General features: G+C 45.3%; 2 protein-coding genes across 3 annotated transcripts; both read left to right on the top strand.

Moving 5' to 3' along the window:
• Positions 1-405: 405 nt before the first annotated feature.
• Positions 406-9,505, top strand: ercc3 (excision repair cross-complementation group 3). Its single transcript, XM_027020822.2, has 15 exons — positions 406-560; positions 936-1,135; positions 1,498-1,734; positions 1,963-2,012; positions 2,599-2,734; positions 3,369-3,536; positions 4,269-4,473; positions 4,709-5,023; positions 5,148-5,332; positions 5,473-5,675; positions 6,228-6,324; positions 7,406-7,523; positions 7,650-7,768; positions 8,033-8,182; positions 8,756-9,505. The coding sequence occupies exons 1-15, from the start codon at positions 533-535 to the stop codon at positions 8,891-8,893; spliced, it is 2,349 nt and encodes a 782-aa protein (XP_026876623.2). The 5' UTR covers positions 406-532; the 3' UTR covers positions 8,894-9,505.
• A 446-nt stretch (positions 9,506-9,951) lies between these two features.
• On the top strand, positions 9,952-16,628 carry cyp27c1 (cytochrome P450, family 27, subfamily C, polypeptide 1). Of its 2 annotated transcripts, none has more exons than XM_027020807.3 (9): positions 9,952-10,810; positions 11,930-12,120; positions 12,304-12,503; positions 12,841-13,050; positions 13,123-13,286; positions 13,782-13,945; positions 14,041-14,119; positions 14,323-14,526; positions 14,819-16,628. In XM_027020807.3, exons 1-9 carry the CDS (start codon positions 10,532-10,534, stop codon positions 14,933-14,935), a joined length of 1,608 nt encoding a protein of 535 aa, XP_026876608.2. In that variant the 5' UTR covers positions 9,952-10,531; the 3' UTR covers positions 14,936-16,628. The 2 variants fall into 2 exon arrangements, with proteins under 2 accessions (XP_026876608.2, XP_081566650.1); XM_081710524.1 differs by having other exon boundaries at positions 10,638-10,810; positions 11,908-12,120.
• The last annotated feature ends 993 nt before the right edge of the window (positions 16,629-17,621 follow it).

Genomic DNA, 17,621 nt, shown 5'->3' with positions numbered 1-17,621 from the left:
AATATTGTAATGACGATTAAATCAACAATATATTTTGCACCCATGCTATCCATGCAAAGTCAGTACTTGATCGGCAAAATTTCCAGGGGCTAGTACTTATAATTGAACAAGGTTTTTTATGGTTGCTCTCTGAGGAAAGAGAATTACCATTATTCTTTAAGGCCAGCAGGACTGAAAAACATGTCCTGTGTCAATGCCTTAGATTCAAGTTTGTTTTATTAACTAGTTTGAAAAGCGATGGCTCGTCCACTGAAAGATACATTACAACACCCACTTTACATTTTTGTTATCCGATAATACTTCAAACGCTGATGTGCGGGTGACTTGTCGTTCTAGTAGATGAAGTTCTGATTTGAAACACGGGGTGGCGCTGCGCAGCTGTACAATACTGTTGGCCCTGTCGTCCCTCAGCGAAGAAGCGAACATGGTTGCTACTTAATCACGTAGCGGAGTTTGCGTGTTTTGTTTATGTCGTACGTTTCATACGGTTACCATATCGGAACAAAACCGTTTTATCTTTACAGTAAGAACTATGGGGAAAAGGGAAAAAGGAGACCGAGGTAATTGTAGTGTTATGTTTTATTTCATGTGGTAAAATGTGCAGCTTGTAAACGGCAGTCCGAGTTGCTAACTAGCTAGCTAACAGTCATATTTAGCAGTTGACTTTTATGATATTCTAGTATACTGTAATATACTATAATAGTCTAGCAGTCTAAGTTTATAATGTACATTTCTATGTCAGATTGACATCTGAGTTTTTAAATAACAGCCGTGATCATCCAGTATAACTTCACTTATCAATGAATTTGGCGTTGGAAGTTAATCGGGTTTTTGTGTCCCACCGGGACGAGCCGCCTCTTACTAGCCAGGGCAGCGTTTGTGTTCATTTTCATGTCTAAAGATCATCGTGTTTGATTTTTTGTTGCGTTCACCAGACAGAAAGTCCAAGAAACGTTATCACGACGACGACGACGACGACGAGGAAGCGACGAGGAGCGAGTCTCAGGAAGCCATTCCCACAGCGGCCGGCAAGCAAGTCGACGAAGCCACGACTAAACACGACGAGTATGGCGCGAAGGACTACCGTATACAGATGTTACTGAAGACTGACCACTCCTCTCGCCCACTGTGGGTGGTAAGATTGAGTTCATGTTACCAAAACGTCCTTCTGACCTTTTACCACCTTGTAACTACTAGATCCCTTAAATCCATAATGTGATGTTTATTTGGAGTGCTTTAGATGAACCCAGTCCTAGTGGCTCACTAGAATAATCCCCCCTTTTTTTTACTCTAACCCAGTTCCCATCTTACCTGAATCAGGTGTTCTTGTGTTGGCTCAGGTGTGTTGGGAGCTGCGATAAAGCAAAAATGGTGACCAGCCAATGGTCCTCCAGGATTGGGTTGAGAAATGCATCTTTTGGAACCAACATGGATGTGAAAATATCTCACTCTGAGTCTGATGAATTTTACTATCTGTCTCTGTGTGTTGGTGACCAGGCACCCGATGGCCACGTCTTTCTGGAGGCATTCTCTCCGGTGTATAAGTATGCTCAGGACTTCCTGGTGGCCATCGCTGAGCCTGTGTGCAGGCCCACCCACGTGCACGAGTACAAGCTGACTGCCTACTCGCTGTACGCGGCCGTGAGCGTTGGACTGCAGACCTCCGACATCGTGGAGTATCTGCAGAAACTGAGCAAGACATCGGTGCCTGATGGCATCGTTCAGTTTATAAAGGTGTGAATGGAATTGTGCAAAGCACTGGGAGTGTGTGTGTGTGTGTGTGTGTGTGTGTGTGTGTGTGTGTGTGTGTGTACACACAGGTGTGAGAGAGAGTCTCCTGGAGGGGAAAATGTGCATGGATCTTGTGGTTTTACAGTTTCCAATTTACTTGGGCATCCTTTAATGTATGTGCATGTATGCGTTGTGTAATGGTGCGACTGCACTTTGGTTGTTCTTTTCCAGTTGTGCACTGTGAGCTACGGGAAAGTGAAGCTGGTACTGAAGCACAACAGGTTTGTGTTCTGATCCACTCGCTCTGTTACCTGACTGTTCTGGTGAAGGTTGGCAGGGTTCATGATGTAGTCATTTATTGTCTATTGTCTATATTATCATGCATTGGTTTGAATTACTAGAAAAAGTGTCTTCTACTTCAGTGCACCCACCCTACAAGCATAATGATAACAAGCCAAGACACAATCTCTCGTGTTTCCATTCTTCATGCTCAAATGTGGTTGGCATTCATGTTGAAACACAACCGTGTATTCATAAACTCTGAAGCTTGTATTTGCTGCATCTTTTTAGTTACATTTCTCGTATTCTCTGCATTGGCCTGCATTAGGTGTGGTGATGTGGCAGATTGGTTAACAGAGCTAGTGAAACGTAGCACATCATTGACTGTAGATCTTCCTTCTTCAGATCTCGCCGTAAATCATTTTTATGTTTTTGGAGTAACTCGGCATATTAATTCCTGTGCTTGTTAATTAAGTGGCATTAAATGTTTAATGGTGGGGCATCTTCGGGGGGGGGTCAGGTATTTCGTGGCGAGTGCATTCCCAGATGTGTTTAATGGTGGGGCGGCATCTCGTGGGGGGGGGGCAGGTATTTCGTGGAGAGTGTCTTCCCAGACGTGATTCAGAGACTGCTCCAGGACCCCGTGATTCGAGACTGCCGACTCCGCACCGCTGAAGGGGGGGAGACCGAGCTTATCACAGAGATCATCTCCAGCAAACCCGCAGTGAGTGCATATACAAATACGCACTCAAAACAAGGTCAAGTGAGGTCAGGCTTCTTTTTGCCTGTAGAGGCATGCCGTGTGTTTCCTTGACTGCTGATTAAGAGTCTTGCCAAAATCACATTTACACCAATAGTTCTGCTTATTTTTATAAAGTTGGTTCTCTGTGTCTGTACATGTGTAAACCTTGCTTTTTCCTGGTGTTTTTTTAATATGTTGGTGTTGCTACAATGAGTGTATTGTTGCTGAGAAGCATAACGCTGATTCCAGCCTTTAACAGGGCTGTAAGCCTGAGGATACATCAGAATTTTTATATTTATAAGACAAAAAAAATCAATATCTTGTGAAATTCAATATGCTGCAGTTGCACTCCAATATATGATTTATGTGATCAAAATATGTTTTAAACAAGTATTTACATATTTTCAATTCAGAATCATGGAAACATTTTAATAATGTCCTGAATATCACACTAGTCATGACGCATTTCACCACAGGTACATGTGGTTGATGGGCCAACCCCTACTGATGTGGAACGCATGTGGGTTTTTTTTTTTTTTGGGGGGGGTCTTTTACATGTGTCCTGTATGCACTCAGTACTTGAAGTGTCTGCTCACTGTCGCCCCCTGCTGCGCAGATCTCTAGGTCTCTGCAGGACAGCGGGGGTGCGTCTACGTCCCAGCCTGCGGACGCCAAAGGCTCAGCTGCCCAGGTCCCCGAGGACATCTTCAGCTACTACGAACAGATGGACAAAGAGGAGGAGGAAGAGGAGGAGACACAGACGGTGTCGTTTGAGATCCGCCAGGTAGGGCTGCAGCTGTGAGCAATCTTCCTCATCCAGGGACCAATCAGGAATGGCCTTCACAGCTTAATGCATATGCATGTGGAGCAGAGCATAAGGCTGTACACCAGTTTTGTGACAGTCATAGTAAATATTGCAGCAATGTAAACGCTGTCCCACAGTATCTGGATTTTTATTCTTACGCAGTCAGAACTCTGTGCACCTTTTTGGTGAGGATTTTTGTTTGTTTTTGGGTGGGGGGTGGGTGTGTACCTATGACCACAACCTAGTTGATCTTGCTGGGACTTCTGAAAGGCTGGACTGCTCATGTGCAGTTGACATAATCACACTCATCTAAATGTTTCACTTGGTCTGGAGGATGGAATACAAGTCCCCTCGTTAAAAGCAGTGCCTGGCGCTGAAACGACATTCCAGAGTATACAGCTGATGGTGCTGAAGCCTCGGGACATGAAGTTTTAAAAGGCATTACTCAGCACCTATATATAAACCTGCGTTCCAGCCTTCTGGGCAAATCCGGGGTGTGCAGTTACTAAATTCATCCTTGGTTTTTGAAATACGATCAATGTCTTGTCATTATGATAAAAGATGTGTTTGGGTGAAGGAAAAAAAAAGCATGTCCTTTAGGACTTTTCTGATGACTTCAGTATTTCAAATATCACATGCAAACTGTACGACTTGCTGTGTGCAGTTTTAGAACGCTGACCTCCCTGCCGCTGATGTTTGCTGTCACCGCAGGAGATGATCGAGGAGCTTCAGAAGCGCTGCATCCAGCTGGAGTATCCGCTGCTGGCCGAGTATGACTTCCGCAACGACACGGTGAACGCCGACATCAACATGGACCTGAAGCCCACCGCCGTGCTCCGCCCCTACCAGGAGAAGAGCCTGAGGAAGATGTTCGGCAATGGGCGTGCTCGCTCCGGGGTCATCGTGCTGCCCTGCGGTAAACAGACACACATACACTCGCTGAGTGTTTTTAGTGTTGAGCTTACTGTTCTTGTGTCCTGCTAGTCCCGTCTAGTCCCGTTTGACAGGACGACGGTCCAATTGCAGGTTCATTCCTGAAACGTATTGGCTGTATCTGTAAGCGCCCTCCCCCCGCCAAAGAAGAGGGGGTCTTCATATCCGCTGAGCACCACACGCACTCATCTGTTCGGAACTCCCGCGCGTCTCCGCAGGTGCCGGGAAGTCCTTGGTGGGGGTGACGGCGGCGTGCACGGTACGCAAGCGCTGCCTGGTGCTCGGTAACTCCTCCGTCTCCGTGGAGCAGTGGAAGTCCCAGTTCAAGATGTGGTCCACCATCGACGACTCGCAGATCTGCCGCTTCACCTCTGACGCCAAGGACAAGCCCATCGGCTGCTCGGTGGCCATCAGCACCTACTCCATGCTGGGCCACACAACTAAGCGCTCGTGGGAGGCTGAGCGCGTCATGGAGTGGATGCGCAGTCAGGAGTGGGGTCTCATCATCCTGGACGAGGTGCACACCATCCCAGGTGCGGACCCTCCACGCCCCGACAAACTTCCCCCCCCACTTGCTTTCAGCTTTCCAGCACCCTGCTCACCCTAATTCCCCGTTCTTTCCCACTTGCTTATTTTGGCCGGTCGCCGCGCGTGCAGCGAAGATGTTCCGGCGTGTTCTGACCATTGTGCAAGCCCACTGCAAGCTGGGCCTCACCGCCACGCTCGTGCGAGAGGATGACAAGATCGTCGATCTCAACTTCCTCATCGGGCCCAAACTGTATGAGGCCAACTGGATGGAGCTGCAGAACAGTGGCTACATTGCCAAAGTGCAGTGTGCTGAGGTGATGCACACACAGTATGCTAAAAGAATGGAATGCGATTCAAACACAAAAGTTATTGAATTAAACAGTATATTATGTAGTTTCTTTTTAAATGTGTGTGTGTGTGTGTGTGTGTGTGTGTGTGTGTGTGTCTCTCTTAGGTGTGGTGTCCTATGTCCCCAGAGTTCTACCGTGAGTATGTGGCCATAAAGACCAAGAAGCGTATCCTGCTATACACAATGAATCCAAACAAGTTCCGCGCCTGCCAGTTCCTGATCCGCTTCCACGAGAGGCGCAATGATAAGATCATCGTCTTTGCCGACAACGTCTTCGCACTCAAAGAATACGCCATCCGCCTCAACAAGTAAGACCCACATTTAGACACTTCCCTGACCATCATTATCAGATCATAGTGTGTCTGTATATTAGTCATAGTATGCACCATTACAGAGGTGGAGGAATTTATGATCAAGCTTATTTTTAACAGGTAGTTGCAAAGACTCACAAATACCGTTTGGAATGTGCAGACCTACATTTTAAGTGGGGACATGTTTTTACACATGCATGGGTAAAAGGGATCTAGACAGCTCAGTTTTGATTTGTTGATCAGCCCTTTTAAGATAGATGGACAACTGCTCACGTGTTGCATAATTTCAGATAGCCATCCTACCCCTGGGTGACACGCGGATGCTATGGTGATGCTGAAAGAAGGGCTGTTCTAAGAACTCTGGGATTATCCCTCCATTACATCTCTGCCTCAGCTTAGAATCAGATCAGAGTGATTAAGAAGTAGGGGTTGTGGGAGGGAATTGCTCACGCGGGCTCTCAGAAGCCTGACCCTGACCCTGACACTTACCTGTGACCAGCTTGTTTCCTCATTCGTGGGCCTTACTCTGTTCTTTTGTTCCTTGCCCAGGCCGTACATCTATGGACCCACGTCGCAGGGCGAGCGGATGCAGATCCTGCAGAATTTTAAGCACAACCCCAAGATCAACACCATTTTTATCTCCAAGGTAACAATGGCTCTCTCTTTCCCATTATATACCAAGTGGAAAGGGTAGAGTTAACCATCAACCCTAACATACATGGTCCCCTATTAACGTACGGGAAAACTTGTCTCCTTTTGACAATTTACTGACCATTGGGGGGGGGGGGGATCCCTGCCACCCCCCCCCCTTCAGACATAACACAGCAGTTGTTCTTGGTCGTTTTTCATCCAATCAGTAGTGATTTATTTTAATTCTATGGACCAATCGGACGTAAGATCTACAGTGTTTTAATCCTCAAAATAACTTCTGGAAGACATGGAGCAGCCGGACTACAGCTGCAGCAGTGCTTAGTGAAACAACTATAAACAGCTAAAAAACAACCCACCAGAGCACACGCGTGCACGTTTCAATCGTCAGGAAACGTCTGCCTCATCAGTGGGTGTGTTGGAGTGTAAACGCACACAGGCGACGAGGGGTGATCACCATTGACCTGTAGTCAATATTGGTTCTTTAGTGTCAGATCGGTGTGTCCCAACCCTAAAGTGTGATTAACTGATGAGGTGATCTGAGAGACCTGCTTGAGCATATTGGACAGATACATTTGTCTTTTTAGGAAGTCTAACAGAGACCATAAAATTTCATGTTTTTTAGCTGCAGTAAGTGTTGGTACATCCAGTTTGTAAGGTGACATAAGCACTTTGAAACTTTGTCACTTGTATGTATATATGTATGCATTATTTATGTAAACGTGTCATAGCGGGGATCTGAGGAAGAGACTTTCCACAGATCTAGATTCGGAATGTGCACAGTAAAACATGGGCATACATCCATGGATTAAGAATAATCAGGATTGGATGTCATTTATCCCCTTTGTTTAGCATATGTTATTAACTTATAAAGGCAAATTCTAATCACATTTCCTGTAGCATAGCAACAACAGAGAGCAGAGAACACATTGCTTGTTGAGTAGCATTGTTTGAACATTTGGTGACTCGCAGAAAGGACGACACTTTGATGACTCACATCTTAACTGAGTACATTTTTAAAGACTCTTGTCCAACACTGACTGGACATATTTGATTCTCTGTCTTTGTTCTTGTCTTAGGTAGGAGACACATCGTTTGACTTGCCTGAGGCAAATGTCCTGATTCAGATCTCCTCTCACGGAGGCTCTCGCCGTCAGGAGGCCCAGAGGTTGGGCCGGGTGCTCCGTGCCAAGAAAGGTAATCAGATGTGTCTAGCTGAAGTCCCCCTGGTGAGAGAAGGATAAAATACCCCGAGGACAACCTCCTTGTCCCCCTTCCTTCCTGCTCCTGTGCGGAGAACTGAAACTGGGTTTATCTGTGCAGGAATGGTCGCTGAGGAGTACAATGCTTACTTCTACTCACTTGTGTCTCAGGACACACAAGAGATGGCCTACTCTACCAAGAGACAGCGTTTCCTGGTGGACCAGGGGTATAGCTTCAAGGTTTGTCTCTAGGCTCAGAAATGACCAGTTATGTTCAGCCAACTTTTGTTTGATACCTTTCAGCAGTTAAATTGTGAATGTTAGAGGCCACGTTTACGTCTTCACACAGTTTCTCAAACCTACCCCCCCCACCCCCACATTTTATTATTTTTGAAAGAAAGCAGTGTTCTTACTCCTTAAATCCTCGTCCGTCTGTCCGTCTGTCTGTTTGTCTGTCTGTCTGTCTGTCTGTTTGTCTGTCTGTCTGTTCCTTCTTTCTCTCAGGTAATCACCAAGTTGGCAGGTATGGAGGAGGAGGACTTGATGTTCTCCACACGTGACGAGCAGCAGCAGCTCCTGCACAAGGTTCTCGCGGCGTCTGACCTTGACGCCGAGGAAGAGGTGGTCACGGGAGAGATGGGAGGGAAAGCTCAGGTACGTCCATTTTCACATCGTGTTCCCACGTACCCTTTCTCTTCAGTGGTGACACCAGCATGGTGACGGTCCGAGACAGGACGCTGCCGTTACGTCGGCTTCTGGCGCAAGGCATTATTGATAATGTAAAGACGTGGAGAACACATTGTGCTTATCTGTGACATCTTATTTCATATGTGCACTTTGTCATTTCATTAAGGGAAAACTGTCTCAGACTGTGAACAGGGGTCCCATGCTGGTGATCCCTCCAGAAGTGCTAATAGATTCAATTTTCAGGTTATTTTATAATGTGTTCTGTATGCCATAAGCCTACAAGAATCACTTCATGTGTTTGTGCATCCTAAAAGTTTTAGTATTGTTTTGAAAGACCTTTTTGGGAGCCATTTAGGAACTATACGAGAATGTAAATTTGGCATACTGTTCATATTGAGCCACTCTGACCTCCCTCTTAAAGTCGCTTTAGCCATTTCATTGCAAAACTGTGGTATCGCCTTACCCATTTAAAAATATAGGTCTGGCTGTTTTGTCTCCTGCTGTCTTTTAATCCCGGTTTCATTGATCTTTTACCTCCAGTTCTCTCGTCGGTCTGGCACCATGAGCTCTATGTCGGGCGCGGACGACGCCGTCTACATGGAGTACCAGGCGTCCCGCAGCAGCAAGCTGGCAGCCAGCAAAAACGTGCACCCTCTGTTCAAACGCTTCCGCAAGTGACCTGCCTCAGACTCTGCCCCCTGACTGCGGGGTCTCAGACCCCGCCCCCTGCCTAGACATGTGTGGAACAAGATTTCTGTGAGCTGGGGAAGGGAGCGTGATGGCATTACGAATGTGGTTGTTCTCTGGAAGGCTTTAGCAGAGACACCAAAGGACTAATTGGAGGGGGAAACAAAATGAAAAAAGATGATCCAAGAACACTGGGTAGTGTTGCCAAAACCGGAACCCTGGTGGGCCACAGCATTGCATAAAACCAAACCAGTTTCCCAATGGGACGAGAACATTGATCCTGAAAGTTAATCGAGCTACGTTGTTTAAAGGTGATGGTACAAGCAACACATTGACTTTTCGTCTAAAAGTTAACATGACTATCACTGCAGTGGATCTGGAGGCTCTCAGTTCAAACCAGCAACAAATGTTGGAGTTCGTTACAAAATGTATCGTGTGTTGTAAAAGGGGAAACTTGTGTAGTGTTGCATTTCCCTGTGGACTCGATTGGATAAAAGATATGTAGCTGAAACATGTTCCATGTGGACAGTTGGTTTTGTATTGTGTATGACTGACTTTAATGTCATTAAGAAAAGTAAATAAAATCTGTATTTGTAATATGAACTAGTGTCATATATGGTAAAAGTAGGACAGTGACTCATGAACGGAATATGAAAATGTCTTGTTTCTGCTAGTAGGGGTGGCATCCCCGCCTTCAACTTGTATTTGTTTAATCTGTGCCAAATTCTCGTGCCTGCAGCGTCACCTAACCAGTGATCTCTGCACACTTCTGCGGTTGCCAATTTATCTGAAATGCAGTCACACTTCTCAGGTTGCAGTGCAATGACCTCATATCTTGTCACGTTCTCAGATCATGTACCCTGAATAAATAAGGCGTTTTTAAAAACATGAAAAATCCTTGTACTCAACGTAGGCACCCATAACAAACCGCAGATTTATTTCTAGAAGTTGTTTTTTTTGTTTGTTTGTTTTTTTACCAATTGTAGCTGTAGGCCATGTGCTGTTTAATCAGGTATGGCGTCTTCTAGAACTGCTATAAACCTCCCAAGCGCGCTTTAAAAATGTGGAGAGCTAACGTGGAATGAACCTTCCTGACACGAGTGGAAAAGGTGTGTATGTGTGTGCGTGTGTACGCGCGCGCAGCTAGCAGGCTGGAGGATGTGCCATTGCGATGCAAAAAGAAAAAAAAAAAAGACTCCGTTAGAGGCGGGTGTGTAGATATGCGTGCACCGTATCATTCACGCTCATTTTCTTCTGAGTTGTTCCCAGGATCTCTCATTTCATTCCCCAAAAAACAAACATCTTATTGTTGTTTTTTTTTTTTCCAATATGTTGCTTAGGTTGTGTGGCAGGGCGCTCCCCCTAACATCCAATCACACATAAAAAGGATTGTTAATTTTGGTACGTGCTGCCACTCGTAACACAGCTTCCTTATTTTGCAGAGAGGCGCATCCAGCCTTGGCTCCGCACCGGACGCACCTGGCCGCGAGGACTCCGCTTCAGCTTTGGTCATACCCCGACTGTCCGATCCCCATCCCTTTTCCACTGGCACACTTGTGCAAAAGCCGCCGCTTTCCTGCACACTAAGACGGAGGTGCACCTCATCTGCCTGTACCGGGTGACCCCCCCATGGCTCTCCACAAGCTCCACGCTACTCGCGGACGTCCGCTGAACGGTGTCCTCAAGCAAGTTTTCTCGCAAGCCGGCGCGCGTCACGAATCTGCAGGCGGCGATACGCCGGGGTCCTCTCGCGCGGCGACGCGCGTGCGAGCGGGTGTCCAGCAGGAGCAGGCGGAGCGGCAAGCGGGTCGGGTGAAGTCTCTCCGGGACATGCCTGGACCCAGCGCCATCGGCAACCTCGTCGAGCTCTTTTACCGAGATGGCTTCAGCCGCATCCACGAGATACAGGTTAACGGGACTTACGCATGTGCATTGCTTTAGATAGTAATACACTAAAGTGATTCGCACGCTTTTCGGCTCCGCTTTCCTTTAGAAGAGTAACATTTACGAATATGAATTAGTAACAAGGAAGACCAAATTCATACCAATACCAAAGTTAAATGTAGGTCTATTTCGTCTACTTTTAATTGTCAGATTATTAAAATGCAGTTCCGAAGGGTAAACGAGGACAAAAATCAATAATTCGTGTTTTCATGGGAGATTCTGGATATTATCTAGCCAATCACAAGGGGTGGCTGAATTAAATCAGCCAGCAGCATAATTAACTAACTTGCTTTAAATGATGAGTGACTACCTGCAGCAGTCTTGTCTGCCAGCATCACGGTGGTGCGGCACTATTCCAAAGGCACTGATGCGCCATTTGAAACCGGTCAGTCCGCAGATGGGAAAACTCAGTCCTTGGGACCGGAACCCTTTGGTAGGAAGTTCGCAAACACAGTTTCAGCAAAACACATGGGAGTCGCTTCGTTTTTGTTCTGAAACTACCATTGTGCTTATTTGAGCTTTCTGGTGCTTTCTGGGACATTCTCTTTTACCGACCACATCAGTGTTCTGCTATTTTATCTGTGATGGTTGCAAGCACATTTACACTCGCTTCATGATTAGGACGATTCTTTTTCTGTATTATAAAGAACGTCTTCACTTTGCGCAGATCTGCCAGACTTTGGCAATGATCTTTTTTAGGGAATAGTTTAATTCCGCTCATGGTAGCCTGTTGCTCTAGGTCTGAAAATAGACGTGAAACTAAACGTGCACTATGTCTGAAAGAGACATGCAGGTGCCAGAGGTTGACTGGGATTGTAAAGGGGAGAATTATTATTAACAAACCGCATTTGCTCAGCATCAGACATTGTGCATGATTTATTTGTGACACATGTACGACAAGTAGGGGTGCGGAAGTTGCTACAACAAGTCTACTATCCCCCTAGCGGATAGTAGAGGAGCTGCACATCGTCAAAAATGTATATATATAAAAATATAAATTTATATCTCCCCACAGCACGCCTCTCTGAAAACATGTCCCCACTTTTGTGTCCCTCATGTAGCTCCTCTCTCTCCCCCACTCAGCTAAAACACAGTCAGAAGTATGGGAGGATCTTCAAGTCACGGTTTGGGCCACAGCTGGTCGTGTCAATAGCGGACCGAGGTCTTGTGGCACAGGTTCTACGCGCCGAGGGTGCAGCCCCTCAGAGAGCCAACATGGACTCGTGGAAAGAGTACAGAGATATGAGGGGCCATTCCACTGGTCTGATCTCAGCGTGAGAACTCAGTTTCCTGCTTTCATCCATTTGTTTGAGCTTGCAGTCAAAAGTTTACTGCTTAAAATGTTCTAGGGGCAGGTATTCTCGGAAACGTTTCTGGACACGACCTTTTTGTTTTTGTACAAAATAAAAACATCATCATAATTTTCGTAAGCGCGTGCCTGCGTGTCCTCCCTGCAGTGAAGCGGATAAGTGGCTGAAGATGCGCAGGGTGCTGCGTCAGTTGATCATGCGTCCGCGTCACGTCGCCGCGTTCTCCGACGACGTGAACGCGGTTGTGGCTGATCTAGTGGAGAAAGTCCGCAAGCTTCGGCGGCAGCAGCGGGATGGCCTCACCGTGCTCAACGTCAACGACCTGTTCTTTAACTATGCCATGGAGGGTACGGGTGTGCGCACGTGACTGCATTAAACAGAATTTTTCGTATTGCTGGCCAATGTTATTTTGGTAGCGAATCCATTGTGTTCACATCGTGTGAAAGGTCACACGCGATGTGTGACCTGAAAGATGTACATACAGTAATTTGGGGATCTATTTTACAGATCTGTCTTTCTAATTTGATATTGACATAACATCCTTATTTTCGGAAGCTATTTTCTTCACTATAAAAAACAGGCAACACGCACCTTTGCTACAGAAACCTCTGTGCCAAAGTTTGTTACGTAGTGTGGGATAACTAACTCCCTGTTACTTCTGTATTATGAAAATTTCAACCTTAGGGGTGGCGTCCATCTTGTACGAGACCCGTCTTGGCTGCTTGGAAGATGAGATCCCTGAGATGAGCCAGGAGTACATCAAGGCCCTCCACCTCATGTTCAGCTCCTTCAAGACCACCATGTACGCTGGTGCCATCCCCAAGTGGCTGCGGCCCATCGTGCCCAAGCCCTGGGAGGAGTTCTGCAGCTCCTGGGATGGCCTCTTCAAGTTCAGTAAGTGCAAGTGGGGTGGGGAGGAAGGATAGCTCCTGGTTGAAACATAATGGTGTGGGGGTGTGTTCTCAGGCCAGATCCACATTGACAGGAAGTTGGGGGAGATCAGGACGAAGCTTGAGAAAGGAGAGGAGGTGAAAGGTGGACTGCTCACCCACATGCTGGTCACCAAGGAGATGAACCTGGAAGAAATTTATGCCAACATGACCGAAATGCTGCTAGCTGGCGTGGACACTGTAAGAAGGCTGGAAATGTGTAGTGTGAATTGAATACTGGAAGAATAATTGGTCTTTTTAGGGTTTGCTTTGGAAAGTTTTTCTTTTCTTTTCTCGGATTGAAAAACTTTGGTATTATTAGTCTCTGGTGCTAATCCTTTGCTAGTCTGTGGGAGAAAACAAGTGTGAGATACTTTGTTGCAACATTTCAAAGCACCTTAATCCTATTTCATGTTCTTATGAACTCTCCCCTACTGATTACATTGTAGTGGGAGACTCAGTTCTCCACAAATCACCCCCCACCTGCCTCTTGGTCCTTTTTATAATTTGTGTGAGGGATGATGGCTAGAGGCAGAACTAAGGTGGGAATTTGGCCAGCCAGCATGGATTCCCACTGGCTTGGCTCAGAGTGCCAGAAAAAATGGAAGGATGCAGACTGAGGATTCGTTGTTAACCCTAAGCTTCCCAGATGCACACAGCACACTGACCCTTTTCTCCACTCTCCGGCAACGCAAGACGTCCTTCACCTTATCATGGAGCACATACCTGTTGGCCAAACATCCGATGGTGCAAGAGCAGATCTACGAGGAAGTGAGGCGTGTGCTGGCTGGGCGGGTCCCAACTGCTGATGACATTCCTCAGCTGCCACTCATTAGGGGACTTGTCAAAGAGACCCTCAGGTGGTCACCACAGACCTTCAGTCTCTCGCTCATCTGCTCAGTCTAACTTCTCACTTCTTTGAGCTCATCTCTCCCTCACTGTCGGTCACCTGCAGACTGTACCCTGTTCTTCCTGGAAATGGCCGTGTCACTCAGGATGACATCGTTGTGGATGATTACTTCATCCCTAAAGGGGTAAGATTAATCACTGCGAATACAGTTTCTTGTCTCGTGATTTTCCTTGTCGCACATGCACATTTGGAAAAACGTGCATGAGAGCTACGTTAGGTTCTGTCACGCTGCAAATGCAGTGACTGCAAGCTTAACGTACAGATTACTTTAAATTTAGTGGTGTTTTTGGAAACCTAATTCTCTTTCCTTTCTCTCTTGTGCGTCAGACTCAGTTGGCTCTTTGTCATTACTCCACTTCCATGGATGAGGAGACTTTCCCCAAAGCGGATGAATTCTGTCCAGACCGCTGGCTCCGCCAGGACGTTTTGGAGCGTGTAGACAACTTTGGCTCCATTCCCTTTGGCTACGGCATCCGGAGTTGCATCGGCAGGAGAATAGCAGAACTTGAGATGTACTTGGCTCTCACACAGGTGTGTGTGTGTGTGTACATGCATAGAAACAGTAGACACCTTGTAACGAAGCAGAGATGAAAAGCTGACGGAAATATAAGATCATCTCTGTTGTTTATCCTTCACTATGTCACACTGAGATGAAAAAGCTTTAGGTGACTCTACAACAGGATATTAAATTGAACTCCACATAAAACACCTAGGGGAGCTGTCTGTTGGCTTCAGGGGGAGGAACGTACTGTCAAGTGTGCACGCCATGTGTTGGAGCTGTGGGGGTTCTTGAACACTCCTTTTGTGTTTGCCTCTCTCCAAGGTTCTTCAGAGGTTCTGCATTGAGGTGTCTCCCCTGACGGGTGAAGTCCCTGCTAAGACCCACGGCCTGCTCTGCCCTGGAGCCCCGATCAATGTCAAGTTTGTTGACCGTGTGTAGGTCCTACCTTTCCTAAGTCCATCAACTTGGTGGTTTTTAGCGAAGCTTCTCAGAATGGCAGGATGTGACGTTCACATCCACTTTCTTTTAAATCAAACCAACTCTTGACTCTAGGTGATCTGCTCATTTGTGATCACTTGAAAAGATGTGGTACAAATATTAGAATAGAGAAAAAACTAAAACCCAATGCTGTTTTTAAATTTGGTGCAAAGACTAGATGTCAAAAATATGAAAAAAACAAACATGTGCTCTGACTGGCAATTGAACTGCTGGGTTACAGTCAGAGAGCAGGAATGGGGAGGTGGAACTGTGGCACTGCTTGGAACCTTTCTACTGCTTCCCATCCATTTCCATGGAGGGCGCAATGCATCATGGTGCGTTATGATCATTAATAAACATCCATAATAACAGGATAATGGTGGCTGCGATTCTGGTGCAATATACAATCTAGCCCTTAAATAAAATTTTGTATTATGTGCGGCGTAAACTCTGATGTCAAAGACAAGTGTTGGCAAACGTCTTTTATAAATAATTATATTCACATTTACGCAGCAAAATGTGAATCTTTTGGCCAAAATAATAACCAAATTCTTTTTTAAATTTCAGTTTTATTTACCAAATAAACAGAAGGGGGGGCGAGGGGGGTTGGAGTACTTAACAATCGTCAAATCTATTACTATTATTCACTATTGCTGAACTGTGGGGATTTTGTTCCCTGCTAGGTATGTTTGTACGATACAGGGGATCAGAGGTGTTGTAGCAGTGTCAGGATGAAACGGTCTCTGTATGAGGAATAGTGTTGGTGTAGAAGTGTCGGGTAAAAACTTTGCAAAATCTCTACTAGGGCAGTAATGGATTATTTTAATAATTGTGTATTCTATCAGAAGTAATACTTCTTGCTTGATTTAAAGTAATAGTAGATGTACAAAACAGAATATGACAGAAACAATTTGTTCATTTTAAGAGATCAATCAGGACTTTTAGTAGTCGAGTTACTCAAGTTTCTCAAGTAATCGTTTCAGCCCTATTCTCTATATTGACATTTTTGTTCTTATAGGATTATTTTCTACTTCATACTTCAAGGACTCGTATTTCAAGGATTGTATTTAAAGAGGGCTTTATTTCAAATTAACATGGGCTCTGCCAAGTTGGTGACATTTTTCCAAATAAGTGAATTATATTGTAAGTGAAAATAATTATTAGTCTTCTGATTTTGAGGTGTGGAAAAGTGAGAAGTCCAGATGTGCAGATTGAAGTTTGGTGTGACTAGGTGGTATACATGCAAAGACAACAAATGAAAAATCCACCCTTGTGAATTTCTGTGGTGTCTTCACTTTTGAACCAGACTGTCTGAGAGCATTTAGGGAAACGTGTTGTGTTTGCGATCCTGTGTATGAATGGCTGTTGACTGGTTTTGTGCAGACTGACTGACTGATGCCTTCTCTTTGAAGCGGTGTCTGTAAAATACTTTCCCTAAACATTTTAACATTTTATAATGTCTAGACTTATCAAATTTAGTGCCTGAGAATTCGTACACAATAATGAAGACCGAACTGAGACGAGATATTAAACTTGTTTATTGATCAGTTGTTCTTTTTATAGTGTGCATCAAATCTAATGATGTTTTCTAATACAAATGTATGCTAAAAATGTGAAACTGCCATTCATTATATGCTGGACTTTTCTTTTTGTATGAAACAAACAATAAATACTTTTTTAAAACAAGTCCTTCATCTTTTAGTGGATGAAACATTAATTTACAATTGAGCATAGGCTCTGGAACGTGTCCATAAACGTCCTGTCGTGCTTCTATAGTGATGCAGTGACCCCGTCCTGATGTTACTGATGCATTGCAAGGATGCGTCCACTACAATAACACGTTATTCTGTCTGTCTGTCTCATTCTCATTGCCTCACCTGTAATCCATACTGCTTATGCACACAGCAAAAACACTTTTGCTGGTAGACAAGCACACACTCACCCACTGCTGCTGTTCCACGGCACACCAAATCATTGTCACACACAAGACTGAACCTGTTTGGGATGATCTTATAGTGTCCAGAATAGCTGCCTGTTTGTCTTTGTGGTGTCACCTTTGGGAATACAGAGGGGCCCATTTTTACAGCCCTTTGCTTCTGCAGGATTGTACTTGTTATTGTTGCTTGTTCTTGTTCATTTCTTGTGTGTTTGCTGTGATTGTGACCAAGTCCTTGTTGCTAATTATCCGTCCTGCTTCTTTGTTGAATGGCCAGCAAAACAAACTGCATCGAGTACAATAATGCACTACGAATGAAGTAAACTGGTGGCAGATTCCTGAGGGTTGCTGGTCTGGACTGGCTGGTTAGTCCTGGTTTGCAACTGGATAGCAAACTGGAGGGTCGCTGGAACTTGGATATAACCAGTCTGCTGCTGTGTACAAAGTCAAACCTCCACAGATCGAGAGACACTTGGCTTGGTGCTGTTGTGCTACTCCCAGTTACTACAGAATCAACAGGAAAAACCTAACAGTCTATGTAGAACACTTTTGCGTGGTTTTTATATTAATGTTTTTAATGAATTTAAAAAAGTAAACCTATCTATTTGTGGAATATTTCAAATGTAAAGTAATGTAAATCATAGGGGTTTTTGCACCTAAAGTCCAGGAGCCCCTGTGAGACTGTTGTCCCTACTCTAACCTGCCTAAACG

This window comes from Electrophorus electricus, chromosome 3, assembly GCF_041902795.1.
Source record: "Electrophorus electricus isolate QZ-2024a chromosome 3, ASM4190279v1, whole genome shotgun sequence".
NCBI classification, from domain to species: domain Eukaryota; kingdom Metazoa; phylum Chordata; class Actinopteri; order Gymnotiformes; family Gymnotidae; genus Electrophorus; species Electrophorus electricus.
This window is presented reverse-complemented; position numbering and strand designations above follow the sequence as displayed.